At 40.9% G+C, this 15,949-nt stretch overlaps 1 protein-coding gene across 1 annotated transcript in view; it reads right to left on the bottom strand.

Moving 5' to 3' along the window:
- LOC308129761 (plexin-A2-like) overlaps positions 1 to 15,949 on the bottom strand; it is a gene marked incomplete at both ends in the record, with an annotated part of 69,350 nt that overhangs the window by 47,062 nt on the left and 6,339 nt on the right. The window contains one exon of the mRNA XM_080495824.1: positions 2,194 to 2,328. Coding sequence (XP_080351950.1) covers positions 2,194 to 2,328 — 135 coding nt within the window. The remainder of the gene's footprint in view (positions 1 to 2,193; positions 2,329 to 15,949) is intronic.

The following is a 15,949-nucleotide window of genomic DNA, read 5'->3' as shown; positions in this document are numbered from 1 at the left end:
GAGATCAGCAAGGGTATGTCAGCTAAGACAGTCTGGAAACCAGTGTTGGACGGTACACTCCCATACAAATGAAGGAGGAAAAGCAGACAGACAGACAGACAGGCAGGCAGTGTAAGGGGAAACAAAGGCGAGGATGGGTGGGATATCAAACAACGCTTTTACATTTTACAGAGTGGCACTTTGAGAGATTGCCCTGGAAAAACCCTGCAGCAGTCCCCCTCTTCTCTAAGGTTTAAAGCCTTAGCCATCACTTCACAGACTGAGGAGTGACATTCAGTGAGGTGGTTGTGTGTTTGGATTCGGTGCATTTCTATTCTTAGGAATGATCAAACTAAAGGCGCACACTGAGAAAAAAAAGATTAACTGCTGTGAAGATTTTTTTTCCCCTTCATATCAATAATGTTCCCCAAATGGCGTTTTGGTGAGGACGTACACACACATATTAGCACACAGATTCACACAGTCTTTTTTTTTTTTTTTTTTTTTCTCCCTCGGTCTTCATCATCATGCTAACCCTGCATGTTTCACTCGGTGGGAGACAGAGGGGCTCATTGTTATTCCACATGGGTCGGCTGATCTCAGCCAAATCTGTCTGTGCTTCGCTCCTCATTCCACATCATTCCTGTATTGTTTGACTCCCAGGAATCTGAAAATCTCTCATCTCTGGGATCTACTGGAAATGTGGGAAATCTGTGAGCAAAGCTCCCTCCCCGGGGGATTCCTCACCCGGGCTGCAGGGAAGAGTCTGAAGGGAAAGCTGAGCAAAGATAGTGAAGGAGACAGAAAGAGGATGGCTTTACTCTGCTGCAGGCTCCTCGGAGCTCCAAAGTCAAAGCTGTTCTAATATTGAGAGAAAATGCCAAGCAAAGCTGGGTTTGGTTTTTGCTCAGTTATTATGCGTCACGAAACGCGTAGTAAAGAGAGCAGTTGGCTATCTCCTTGAAGGAAGCATGTGTCTCTCCTTGAAAGACCAGAGCTCATCAATAAGTGATGTCCTGTCTCTTTCGGTCTATCACACAGTGGCAAGAGCTGCCCTGATTGGTTTAAAAGACAGAACCAAACACAATGCTCTTTCTATTCTCCTTTGTTTCTTTAGTTGATATCATTTGCTGTAAACTTGAAGCTTTTAAGGATTTTCAGGCCGTTTGTTTGTCCCCCCCCCCCCAAAAAAAAAATCTTTATAAAAGAGTTTGAGTCATTCCAAAATAACTGACACAGCTGCAATTGTGGCACTGCCCTTTGCCTCTGTGTCCTATGACTCCAGCTCAATACATTCCAGCAGTCAAAAGACAACTGAGAGCAGTGATAGGGCCTTTTTTTTTTTTTTTTGGCCGCACTGAAACCTAATCCCATTTCACAGTGGCATGCCGCCGAGCCAAAATAATCACTTGATGGGAGTTGAAAGTGATTACCACTGTTCACTCTTATCTCCAATGAGTGCAGAGAATATCGTCCAACAACAACAACAACTGCTCGCCTCTGTGATGCCGGGCCAAGTGCAGAGCAGACGATGGGGGATACAGCCACACAGAAAAAAAGCCGCCGATGGGTTTCTATGGGGTGTGTGTGTGTCTGTGTGCGGGTGTGCTCCGCGTACAAAAGATGCATGCACCGTAAGTCGATTCGCATGGATAAGTAATTAGAACAGTGGTCCATCCCCTTTACACACAGCCTACATATTTAACAATCCCTTCTGGAGACACACAGTTTGTGAACGTTAGAAAATTGCTACATTGGATTTTTGGGGATAAGTCATTATTATCTGGTACGCTTCCAGCTTAATACCATTCATTTATTATTTATAATAAAATAATGTTTTCGATTTAAAATGATTCGTAAACAGTATGTACTAATCGAATGATAACGGAAATGCTAGCATCTCTGCAAACTAAAGCCTTATTCCAAGCATCCAAACAAATCCCTTAAGGACAACGATTTAGTGCAAATCTGTCTCTACTGACCCAATGATGTGGCTTTGTGTACGTTCCTATGTCAAGAAAACTAGAAATCTCCCCCTATACACATGTAGTATGTTGCTCAAGGCAATGTCGGCATGCTTGAGTGTTCCGTGTCATCGGGGCTTGGCCCTATGGGCTTCCATCTGAAAGACAGGCTCATCGTTTGCTACGTTGGTTTCCGATGCCGCTGAGGGCTTCTCGTGACAGCGTCACTGAAATCAGGGCGTTTCCTCACCTGATTGTCGGACATGACATAGAGAGCGTTCCTGTCCAGAGAGAAGGCCATGTCCCGGAGGATGGGGCTGCTATCCTTCATCACAGTCACTGTCTCGTACAGCACTCCTCCCTCCAGAGGACCGTCCACCCTGATCTGCAAAGACGCGGACAAACACAGAAATGCAGAGATGCTGAATGTCATCCTTCAGGTCACAGCGAGTGGCTACTGTACATTTGTAGTGTGACATCTGTCCCTCTCCTGTAAATCATTTTGGTTCTCTCGATGCACATCATTTTCCTCCCCGAGTAGAAAATATAAAGAAGATAGAAAAGCAGTCTGTTCGTTAGGTTCATGAACCTCATTTTTTATCTTGTTTTTTTGAAGATGGATATCGAACTTCATGAAAATCTCTCCTGCAGGACTGCAGGCAAGCATTACATTTCTTATTATTTCAGTCCTTTGCAAAGCAAAACCTGTCAAAATATTTCTTCAGACCAACAAAGAAAAGCCCAAAATGTCAAAGCCATTCACATTTTGTTCTGTGTTGGCAATCAGACGTGTTTTTATAAAGGATAATCAGTTGTAAAGAAATCCTCCTTCACAGTAATTCTTGACAAGGTTTGGTTATTAAATGAGAGAATGCTTATCTTGTGAAGGGCATGACTGAATATTTTGCAAATTTGCACATTCATTTAGATGTAAATCACAAACACTAAATGGTTTAGAACTGAAAACAGCCATCCACTTTCTAAAAAGCCCCATTCAGGGTCATGTGTGGTTGGAGGTGACCTCCGCTAACAATGAGCAAAAGCGGAATACACCTTGGACAGGTCGCCAGTCCATCACAGTACAAAAAAAAAAAAAAAGAGACAGACAACCACACCCTCATAACCACATCTGCTGGTAATTTTACAAGCAATTACTGATGAAATGTATGCTTTTGGCTGGTTTAACTAGAGAAAACCGAGGCACTCAAAGGGAGAATGTGCAAACTCCACACAGAAAGGCCCACCAAGCTCAAACTTGAATATGAGAACATTAACCACTGCATGAAGCAGAGTAAGAAAACTAATGTTGAAGTGACTATTTTAAATACCTTAAGTGTGTGTACCTTTGTAATAAAGAAGATAAAATATTACTTTCGCCAGTACTGTCTCTGTATAATCTCATTTGTACAGACGTGTATCCCCTCATCCAAGTAGCTTCATAGGTTCATAGTATGAGGTCTCCAGTACTGTGCAATTTCTGGTGCATCAGTTCAAATCTTGACCCTTCAGCATGGAATCCCAGCCGTGGATTATCTTATTTGAATTGATCATATCTTATATTTTATCATATCAATACTATTTGGCATAAAGCTACATCACTTTAAAACAGGATTTAAGACACCGATCACTGCAGCATCAAGGCTGCATAAAATGTGTTATACTATATTTTATGTATGCTGGCTTTCATTCATGGCTTTGTCATTGTATATAGAAATTAGCTTAGAATTTGAACAAACACCTGCGAGTCAATAACTTTCTTGAATCTCTCACTCTTGAGAACTGCTTCTAGATAAACAAGCACCAAAAATATGTATTAATAGCTGAAAGCGTCCTCATTTAAAAAAAATAAATAAAACAACAAAAGATTCCAACAAAGCTCATGATAAGCACATTTTTGCCTGCCTTCCTATCTCTTTAGTTATAGTTTGGTTTTCAGTCAACAGTTTCTTTGGGAATATCTCTCATGTGACCAAAAGCTTACAAAATAAACACTGTGGGTAATTGCAGAGAATGTAGCACGAGGCTTCTTTGCAGCAGTCTGTGTGCAAGTTCTCTGTGAGTGTTTTTATCACTGTGCCTCTGAGAAATGGTACTTTTGCGATGAGTGAAGAGACTAAAAAAGGAGAGAGGAGACAGAAAAGATAGATCAGCTGATAGCCTTCACAGCGCATTCAGTAGTGGCCTGCAAAACTGACCCACATTCTCACCCTGAGGTGACAAGGCAGTGACGCAGCTGAGTTTTTAAATGCGTTCGGCAAGCTCAGCCTTAATTCGACTTTGGAATGACTTTCAAGCTTGAAATCTTTTGGGGCTCATTAAATGCAGGCATTGAGAACAGATGCCCGCCAGTGAATCGGTTTTGACTTGCTTCTGCCGAAAATCAACTAGTGCTGTTTCAGTAATGGAGACAAATAAACATGTCTCCATTTACAAGAAGTGCGGAAAACCTTGTAAGCAGCCTTGTAATTTTGCAATGTTCTCTTTGAAATGCCTTTATATATAATATATATCTCTTATATAAAATATGTAACAACTGGAGCCAATCCCAGCTAAAAAACAACAACCAAATCTTCCCTTTATAATGTAGACCATATTTTTTATATCACACAAACATCTTTGTTTGCACTTACAAAACCCATTTTTTATTGTTGGTGGAGGTGTGAAGTGACTTGCATCATAAAGGGAGGATGATGTGACATATGAAATGCAAGTCAGATGAGAAACAAAAGAGCAAAGCCTGAATTGGAGGGAAAAAAAACCCTATTTAGAAAGAAATATCCTCATTAGATATGTAAACCCAGGTTGAAGCCATATTTATATTCAGGGGACATGGGATCATTAACTATGTGATGCAATTACAGTAAAGCTGAATTAATTCCTCAGTCAAATAATTAAAACAAATGCAAGCTAAAGAAGATTTGGAGCAGGGAATTATGAGAGTTTTGAAACGTCTGCAGTGAGATTATGCCCGTCTTCCCCACATGCATCCTGACACGTGGACTGACGCGACCTCAACAACCAAATCAAATTTGACTGCAGAAGATTTTGAATGCATGCCAGGTTGAGCTCGCTCATACACACGGAGGCAGAGCCTCTGCAGTCTCTCAATAGGGACAGTCAATCAATACACACTGATTACATGATTGGATCCCCTGGGCACCAAAACTTCATCAATCAATCATGCCTCCACCTTTCAGCCAGCTGCGCCTCTCCGACTGTCAGTGCTGCCATCCAGGAATAAGGAAAAGAGGGAGGGAATATGTGCCAAAGTCTGCATGTGGGGGTGAGGCAACACTCTGGCGCCATCATCCTCATGCAATAACAGCAAAGTAACAAGGACAATAGAGACATGGGATGGTCGTTTGATCCCCGATCACAAGAGGCCGCTGTCTGTCTCACCTGTCACATTGTCATTATCGTGACACCATCTCATCCTTTAAATAGTTATTTCAAAGACAGATTCATCTCAGAACTAAGCGGCTTTCACTTTCATTGTCTGTTTTCCTTCTCCTGCCTTCTCTTCTCCTAACCCTCCTACTCCTAGTTCCTTATCCCATTCCTTCTCTCCTGTGGCATAATCCCACACAGTAATAGAGCCAGTTTGTGTTATTTTTCCCACACTCTTCTTCTTATTTTTTTTTTTCTAAGTAGCACAAATAGAAAACAGAGGATGTAAGTATTTCTGTTATGACAGAATGCTTTAAAAGAAGATCCTTCAGAGGACGGATATGAAGCTGTGTGTGATTTTAGTTGGGTATGACTTGTTTCCACCAAGGGCATGGGATACCGGGTTGAGCTCAGGCACATGCTGACCCATCATGACTGATATGTGGTGTTTGATTTCAGTGGATTTAAAAGTGGTTTTATCATTTAAAGCAGGGTTGACCAGGCAGGAGCCCTCTGGGAATACAACAGGTCCTCAATCTCTCCTTAAGCCCCACAGCTTCATAATGAGAATAAGGCGGGTTTAATTGGTTTTATAATGAGGTTGCATGCTGAAGTGACACACAAAGTTACCGACACACACATACATGCTAAATGCTGCACAAAAACACACAACCATGCCAGCAAACACAAATCATACACTAAGCATTCAGTCTGAAGTTACTTGATTTTATAATCTTCGTAATTTTATGTTGTCCACACAGTTTACCAGAAACTCACTCAGCAATTATTTAACAAAGCATGCTTGGCGATATTAGGCACCAATAGGTGGGAAAGTAAGGGAATTTTGTAACAATCTCCATTCATAGTTTAAAACTTTAAGAAAACAACTTTACATTGCATCTCTCCCACTGCTTGACCATTTGTTTCACTGAGTTGCCATGAGATACATCCTCCCAAGGTGTGCCACTTTCCATATATCTGAATAGGTTGATGGCACCTTTCCTAATGCTTCTATAAAATAGCTCATTTTAGTCTCAAAACATTGTTACTTATGCTCCTTTTCTCTCAAGGGACTGAGATTCTGAGTTTGTATTTTTATAGTGTATACAGCTATAATGTCAGAGACTTTTATTCACTTTGAATCTTTTTGGGTTGTACTTAGATTTTTGTTGTATTGAGTAAAACAGTGATTCTCAGGCTTTTTTTTTCCCCCTCTTGATATTCTGTAAGCTAAAATAATATAGTGAAGCCAAATACTGACAGGCATGCAGACTGTCATGAATATCGAAAAGCAGAAACTTTCAAAATGAAAGCATTGACCAATGCTGACTCTATATTTTAGAAGGTGCAATACTATTCGTCTAACGTGTGTGAAAATCTAATTTTGACAATCTCAGGACAGAAGAGACCTCGTGCTCCCCTGGGATCTTTGGCACAAAGGGAACCCAGGCCTTCTGTAGTGGAACATACGGTCTTTCCAGGACACGTGAGCTAGTATTAAAGTAATCAGGCAATGGATCAAGGTCCAAGTGTGTTTGTATCACAACTAAAAGCGGTCTTGCTTCATGTTTTGACAAGTCTGGGAGTTCCAGGTCAATAGTGATGGAATCAATAATCCCCCAGTGAGTTATTGAAAGAAGGTCCCTTTGTTGTGCTTGGTATCTCTGTGTGTCATTGTTCTGGAATACTTCATGTAAGTCCAGCTGCCTTCATGTTACAGTAAGATAAATAACATTGTTACTTACTGGGACTCTTTACCAAGAGGAAGCTTATTTCCCCCAAACCTCTGTAAACCCCCTTCATGAATCTTCCTGTGTGGCCCATGCCATGTAACAAAGGAACTGCACTTAATACCACATGTTCATATGACCTCGATGTACCTTTTATTTCATTTTCTTTTCACAGCTTCTCACAGCTGACAGGGATATATATTTTTAAACCAAGAATAATATGTAAGCTAATAGCAGCAATATCCTTCCTGTTGCTGAAATACCCTCGTAGAACCTGCGATGGTTGGAGACAAAACATCTTAGTTTGGACTCCACAAACAGATACGCAACCTGAGCCCATGGCCTCCAAAAGAAAACAGCGCCTCTTTCCTTGTGCATCTTAAATACTAGGCTCCACTCTTATCCTGTGAGAGCCAAAGAAAACAGAAAATGCCTTCTAAGATGTCACTTGGCTCTAGCCTGGTTGGCTCTGTTGTAAATCTGCCAAGCCTTGTATAGCAAAACACTCACCCGAATGCCTCTCCCATGAGTATGTACACATGGGATTGATTTCAAGTGAAGATTCCAGCAGGAGTATACAAGTAAATGTACCTAAACCCCTGTTTTTGCTGTTTTGGTGGAAAACCTTGTTGAGGTTGAAGATGATTGCTGTGTTTATGTGGTCATGGCTATCCAAACTTGACAAAGACCGGAGGAATATTGCTCCAGCCGGTCTGTGCCCAATTTAACCTAAACATATGGATGATGACCCAGGAGGCAAGGCGCAATCTGTTCGACCAATCATTCTCAATCTGCCGCCCTGACAAGGTTTCATCTGTCCCCCAAGACCCGTCTGTCTTTCATATTTTGAACGAGACATGACAAGCTATGTGTATTTGTTTACAACACAATGTTATTCAGCCTTTTTTCTTAGAATCGTTGATTGGTTTTCCTCATTGTGGACATTTTATTTAAAAATCACTTAATTTTTCACTTAAAAGTCATCAGAATTACTTTATGGCAGAAAGACACACATAAATATTGTCATTCCTGTAAAAAGGGAGACAGAATGACTATATACATACAAGACCAGATCTAATAGAGATATACACAAACTGTACCAAGAGGGATTTTGGCAGAGAATTTATATTGGATGCTCCCAGGCTTGACTGTTGTGTTGTGACAGGGGGCATGTAGTGACATAAGGGCCAGACAACTGTCCACCTTTAAGGTTGAGTGGCTGTGCATATGGTCGAATTGCGGTTGACAGCCCAAGAGAGTGCACATTGATTAGCCCATATATCCATCCCGGCTGTGTGAATGCTAAAGAGCCCGGGCTCATTACAAAAGCTGAGCTGCAGCGGCTAATGAAAGCAACGAGCATCACAGCGGTGCACATGTGTAGTACAGGACACGACTAATCATTCAGCCATTATGTTGAATGCAGCCACAAAGAGGGACATATTGATTACAGTCAGTGGATACGTTGGATATTGGGAAATGCTCACCTACAGGTGATTATCAACTGGTTCGGAAGAGCGATCATGTCATTTAAGCTTGTGCAAATGTGTCTCCGTGGATATAGTTAAGTCTTCCAGTTGCAGCAGCCAAATTCTCAGTTTTTCAGAACCTTCAGCTGCATGGCAAGCATCCAGGTCTTCATACCACAATTTTTGCAACTCAGCCACAGTCTCCTCTCTGTCTATGCATGTTCACGTCTTTTCTCTCTCCTTGAGGACACGGTTTCCTGTTCTACGCTTCCTGTCCTCCTCCACACGGCCTTCATCCTTCACATCAATGCCATTGTTTGTCCAGTTCCCATGGCCCACCAACAAAAGCAGTGGGAGGGAGACAGTGGAACAATTCATGGCGGCCGTATGGTCTTCATTTTCCTGACCGCACAACAGTCATAGCCCTCTAGTTTGTTTCCATTTGTGTGACCAAGAAGAAGAAAGATGAGCCAGAGAAGGAAGAGAGGACAAAGCAAGTTAAAGTAGAGTAAGGAGGTGGTGCTGCCCAATGAATTCTGGTCAGGACAGAGCAGTGAGATAGACACCTTTTCTGTGTTATCACAAAATTGCTTCTCTTAATGCCATTTGCGATTTCAGCGACGCAAAGACATCGACTGGCAATCCGCTTTGAAGACTTTAACCTCCGGTCCTGCCTCCTTCATGCAGTTATGAAAATCCTTACAGTTTAGCCTTAAGCACACCTTTTCTGCCTGTGTCCTCCCTTCCACAGAACCCTGTTCTAATGATCTCTCCCCATCAAAAACTGTGACTTTGAGAAGTTCACATCATTTGCACTGAGAAATTTCCCCACTCGGGTCACCTTTCTCAATGAGCCATAATGAGTCCACTATTTGCACGCGAGTGTTTGATTAAGGTTTTAGCTTAATATTTTCAACCATTTTTAAAGAAATACTTCCACTGATAGTGTGCTTGTCCATTTTAATTTCATTTAATGGTTTACCCACCTTTAAATGACCATATCATCCAGAAATTTCCATTGGCCCAGGATTTTCTTCAGTTGACTAAATAAAGGCATCACAGGCTTTCACAAGAACAATCTTGAGGCAGCCGCCGCAGGGATTAGCTCTATGGTGGTTGGTTTTCCTGGGCAGTCTACTGGCTCACAATTAAGGGTTAATCATAAAATGTTACTGCAACCCCCCTGCAGCAGCTATGACATGACTGAGCCCCTCAAATGTAGTTATACACAAAGAAATTACAAGAAATGAGGAACATTGTCATACTGAGCTGCACAATCTTTTTAATGTGCCCACTAAGTCAGTGGAGCGTCCAATTCCACTCTGTATGCTGGGGCGGTCCATCTGAGCATTACTGTGCTCTGCAGAAACATTTCCTTAGAAAATCAATTCCACTCAACACCTGTTGTGTGTTTGAAGCTGCCACAGGGTAAGCAAGGGTATAATGTCACTCTACAGCATGCTTGCTGCTTGCTTACTTTCCAGGCTACAATACTAAAGGCAAGGCAGCTATATTTGTATTGCACATCTCGGCAACAATGACATTTCTTAACAGGAAAAAATACGATGATATCAAAACAGGATCCTTTCATCGTTTTGTTATATGCTTGCCAATCAACATCCAGTTTTGCTAAATGTATGGACTTTAATAAAACCATATGTCGATGCCAAATTGATTTGAATTTTTTTTTTTATTCCATACAGTTTTGTGCAATAGATCCTGCACATATAGCCTAGATGACAAACATACTGCAAATGGTGTAAGCTTCCTACTCTGTTCTATAAACGTATGACACTGATGGAGGCTGTATAAAATAAAGACAACACCAAGCAGCTTGAAGAAAAGGCGAAGTAATTTGCTGCATTTATTGAGCTGTATCCTCCCTGCCCTATTCATTGATTAGACAACATTTGCTTTTCCAAGGCTGCTGCATATGGCGAGGTGGAGGATAAAATGTACATGATTGATACGGCCTGGTCAAATGTGCTACCTCCATGTGCTGTGAGGATTCTGCTGTCTATAGGTGAAATCCCATGCTAAATTATAGATCAAAACCTACACTGCAGGTATCAACCACTGGGCTGTCATTAAGCCATAGCATTAAGTATGAATGCAGTTTATTGCTGAGCATTGCATCTTTGTTGCTCATTTGGTTCCTTCTTCTAAGGAGTAGAAAATATATTTCAGTTTGCTGATACAAGGCTTTGTTGAATTTAGTTAGAAGCTTTGTTCTCACTCACTTTGTTTCTTAAGATATTGTCAAAGATTTAAGAAAACATTCTTCAAACTGAGAGCTATACTCGCATTGCCTGTATACAGTTCAATTTTTCTTCCAACTCAGTACAAAATAGGTCAAAAAAAGTAATTTATACAGTGAATGCCTCCGAAGGTACTTGTGCCACAGTTATTGCACCATGATTCTCTTTCAGTCCTTCAACTTGCTTTAGTCAAAAGACTGAAAGTAACTGTTAAATACAACAACAAGACAAGACATGACAAAAACCAGCTTGTTCTCTCACTCCATCTTGAGATTTCTGCTTGAGATTTGTATGTGGTTTCGCACATTTTACTCACTTTCGTGTAAGAGACGTTGCCTTTATGGGAGTTGTGAGGGGCTCTGAGTGTTCATTTAAACAGACATGAAAAAGCTGTGTGTAGACCAGAGAAAGTACATGGTGTGTTTCTCAGTTTCTGCCAGCGGGTTTCTAAGTTCAGGGGCAATGTTTGTGAAGCTCAGTAAGATTATTGTTTTTTTTCTTTCCCAGAGCATCACATGAGCAGAGCCACATCACCAAACCCAATTGTGCATCACGGTTGCAATAAATTGTTTAAACCTTGATGTGACAGCACCAACTGAAATGCTAATCTCTCTTCGCTGGGTCCTCTCAGCACTTTGCTAAGTGGTAACCATGCCGTTGAAAGTTGCATGTATCTACACCTCCTGCCTTGAGACTGGAATACATTTTAATAAGGATCAGTACGATAATGACTTTTACCCAGATTCGCCTCATTAGTGCATGTCGCGTACAGTGTAGGAGCCCCTTTTGTATTCAGCGCAGAGTTACCCTCAGGGTCATATTACTCAGCTAAATCCATGCACCTAAGGCAACAAAGCTGTGGCAGATGATGACAGAAATGTCCTGTTATATGTGGAACAGGAGTCATCTAATCGAGAGGAATTGATGGGCGGATCCATATGCTGTGCTGAGCCCAGATAGTGACACTGTTGGTTATCCCTCTGACCTTTCACCTTGTTCCACCCTTTTTTGCGGCAGGCTTGACCTTTGCAGTGGCCCTGGTGCTGGAGTGATCTGCTGATGGCATTTATTGTCATGCCCCATTTCCACTGAGCCTGTCCATTTAGGGGTGATGGAAAAGGATTGGAGAGGTGACCCTCTGCTCCTCAGAGGCTCCTGGGAGTCTGGAATCAGGGCTGCATGTTCTGTCAGTGTAATGACAAAGTCTGGCCTTTAGACACTGCACTTACCAGTAGTAATGACGGATTCCTCTCTCCGCTCACCCAAACTCACTGCTCACTTTCCGACACAAACCCAAAACATCGTATTCGGTCAGTCTTTCGCTCCCCCTCCTCATTCCGCATCTGTCCGCCTTTCTTTCGGTCACTTAAAATCTCTGTCCTTCTTCCTCAATATCTGTTGTTTCTCTCTTTCCCTTGGCCATTCTTCTTTCTTTGTCTCGCATAGCCTGTCGTTTTTCTTCTTTCTCTCTCACTCTTTTTCTTTCACTGTCAGGCTATCTTGTCTTTTTTCCCCCCCGATGGCTCATCAAATGAAAGAGCTGCAGCGATACTATCTGTGCCCCGAGTCTGGCCGTGTGTGTGTGTGTGTGTGTGTGTGTGTGTGTGTGTGTGTGTGTGTGTGTGTGTGTGTGTGTGTGTGTGTGTGTGTGTGTGTGTGTGTGTGTGTGTGTGTGTGTGTGTGTGTGTGTGTGTGTGTGTGTGTGTGTGTGTGTGTGTGTCACACAGATTGCTCCTCATAAGACTGAGACCCGCAGGCTAATGTCACAACAGTCCTCTCACACATTTCCTCAATCAGCTGCATGCTGTACGACTGCAGTGCGCCGAGCCCGCGGTCCCATCCAGTCAATTCATTTAATTCAAAACTTGAGCCTTATAAGAACTTGATTATAATAAATATTTACAGTGCACACTAGAAGTGAAACATGACGGACACTGAGCTGAATCAACTACATGAAAGGGGTCAAACTATGCGTGTGGCTGTGAAGCATCTTATTGTGATAAAAGAAAGAAATCACTAGAAAGGGTTTAAGCTGTTTTTACATTTATACAGTTGGCCGTGTTTCATTTCGAAGCATGATTAGTGAACATCTTGTTTGCTTGTACGTCTCAAAATAAAGGAGCAGTTCAGTGAGTTCCAAGCTTAGTCTGGGGCGGGTTGGTGTTTTTGATTTCCTCAGCAGTTTCTAAAAGTAGTTTAATGTTTACCAAACGCACAATCTGAGAAGCATGTCCACTTCTATCGCTTGGAGTTAAAGAGATTAAACAAGTAAGAGTTGATTGACAGAGACACAGTTTTGATAATCAGTTTAAAGTCTTTTATTCTCAAATGTGAGGATTTGAGGCTTTTCTCTTTCATGTCTGATTAACTGATTTTACTTCACCATTTGGGCTGTTAATCAGATTTAAAAAACCCACTGTTAGGGCATTTTGTCTTGATTTTTCTTAGTTGTCTAATTAATAGAAGTACATGGATTACTTCAAAAAGTCATATGCAGATTTGAACTTCATCAAATTTTATATGTTAATGGCTTGTCTATCAACTTTAGTATTTATTTAAGTGGAACTGCATGACTGACTTTTGAAAATGCTCCCCATTGTCCTCATAAGTAGAAACACAAGGGTCTCTATTAGCTCGATTACAGCTCGATTATAAGTAGACAAATTGTTTTGTTTGAGCTATCTTGTTAATCATGTATCAGAGCTTTTTTTTTGGCTGGCCCATGTGCTGTGTTTACTGCCACTGTAGAGGCATAAATCTTGTTCATGCATAAAATACTTTTTTCCTGCTGGCACTCATTAAGCCGGCGCGAACGCAATCGACAGCTATGTGTGAGAGGCGTGAACTGGGGCATAGTTAGCTCATGTTTGGGGGTTATTTTTATTTTATTTTTGGCAGTGCAGCTGGTACTGAGGTTGCCTGGAGGTCCTCATGTGATTATGCGGAAATAGCCAAAAGAGAACAGAGCGGAGTTGCTCTTTTACCAGATACTCGTCCTGGTCAGTCCTACTGATGGAGCGTCAAGCCTTTAGACAACAGGATATCACCATGACAGACCTACAGGTTTCTTTCACTGTGTTTGAGATTAAGTAAATACTACTATTTGCCAGTTTTATCGGCATAATGTTACTGCCAAAGTCAAATAACTCGCATTAGTGTCTCGGAATGAACAAATATCCCTAAAATGATGTCGAATGAATTCTTGTGATAGTGAAATATTTAACTACTAAACCACCTGATTAGGAAAAAAAGCTGTCATATGAAGACATCATAAAGTGTCTAGTCCTGAGTTCAGTAAGAAAAAAAACTTCAATGAAGATGTTTATCTTGCCTCAAAAGAGCTTGTTGGACATTTTATTTTGAGTAGTTGTTTTTGCTTTTTTTTCCCCCTTACTATTTTGTACATGAGCTGTTAATGCTGGACCTTTTGAGAGATTCAACAAACCGTCTGATGCTTATTTTAGGGTTTTAAAATACAACTAAAGTTTGCAGAGCTGTGACCTTTCTCAAAAGAAATCTCAAGGATAATGTGAACTGTACTTGAACACCTCTTAAATGGTACACTCTGCTTCCGAACTGTCTATACATCTTCCATAGGCCTTTATTTAGTTCAGTGTTTCTGAAGTTGATTCTTGTTTACAATGGCTGAAGGCAGGTTGGAACTGCCACAGGTTGCCTCTTTTTCAAAGAAAAAACAGAGAGAAAACAAACAACACATACACCCCACACACACACTCGCGTCTATTTCAAATCACTAATTAACCTCACATACATATTTTTATGAGGAAACTGGATTACCTCCAGTGAACCCACACATGCACAGGGAGACCATGAAACCTCCACATAGAGATATTTGTTCATGTTGATTGTACACTTTTGGCACATTTTGTACTCGTGAGTTATTGATTTTTTAATTTTTTTTGGCTACACAAAGATGTCATTAAGCGAACAAATCTGACAATACACAATATTTTTATTCATAAACTCATACGCTATGAAAAGCCTCGGTTTGTATCCAAAGTTGTTGGAACACCACAAATTAAAGTTGCTCTTTGTAGTCAACATGTTATTTAACATGAAACTCTTCTTATTAGCAGAGCACAGTCAACTTCATATCTCAAGGACATTCAGCTTTTTAGTTCACATGACTTAGAAAAATTAGCTGAAACTTCAAACCCTGTTTGAGAATGTAATTATTAACAAATGTTACTCAAATTAGTGTAGTAAGTGCATTTGCTCTGGGCTATTTTCAAACACAGATTTAGTGAGTAATGTAATGCTGCACAGCACTGTGAGTCAAACGAGTTAAAATAGACTACAAAGTGAATGCTCAGCTGGTGGAACAGCGATGCACAATAATTTGTTGTTATTATTAGCTTTTGCACTACAACAGAGATCTGCAGCAGTGTGTAAAAAAAATACAGTTTGAGTTGTTAATTCATTTAATTCCTGGATATGGTCTTCCTTGACATTGATGCTTCTGCTAAAAAAGGTGTCGTCAAGTTTATCCCTAATTATGTGACAAATCTGAAAAGAGACTTTTAAACAAATAGAAAATCCTATGATAGGCTTAAAAACAAAGACCCGTCAGATCTGTTTAATAACTAAATCCCGCTTTGGAATTATTTTGTTTACTTTCATGAGATTAAAGATTTAGTGACTGACCTGCAATACACGGAAAAGTTTTGCAGCTAATTACATTTAAAAGCACGGTAAAATGAATATCAGGTATACCGTTAATGTTCAGTCTGTGAAGAGGCCCTTTATAAGTAATTTGTGATGCTAAAAGCTGTTTCAAACCCAAATTCACTGGAGCACTGTTTAACAAGAGCCTCTGCAACTGCATAATGTCCTGTTACTTTCAGTTAATACAAAGTACCTGAAGGAATGAGTAGGTACTTCAGTTTCTGCTGAAGTAGTCATGGATGGACATTTACATCAATAGGATGAGTGAAAGTCTAAAGGCTGAGTGAGAAGATGTGGCGTTGCATAATTACCCCACCTTTGTTCAGCTGCGTAATGTCGCCGCATAATCGCCCAGATATACTTAACCTGGCCAGTTATGCTAATTAGATCGGTAATTGAGAAGATCAGTGAGTTAATTGCTGGTAAAGCATCAAGGGTCTTTGCAACGTCTGTGGCAGTGAGACAGAAAAAGCAGC

Source organism: Blennius ocellaris, assembly GCF_963422515.1.
Source record: "Blennius ocellaris genome assembly, chromosome: 4".
Lineage (NCBI taxonomy): Eukaryota > Metazoa > Chordata > Actinopteri > Blenniiformes > Blenniidae > Blennius > Blennius ocellaris.
The sequence above is the reverse complement of the archived record's forward strand: the minus strand, read 5'-3'. Positions and strand labels throughout refer to the sequence as shown.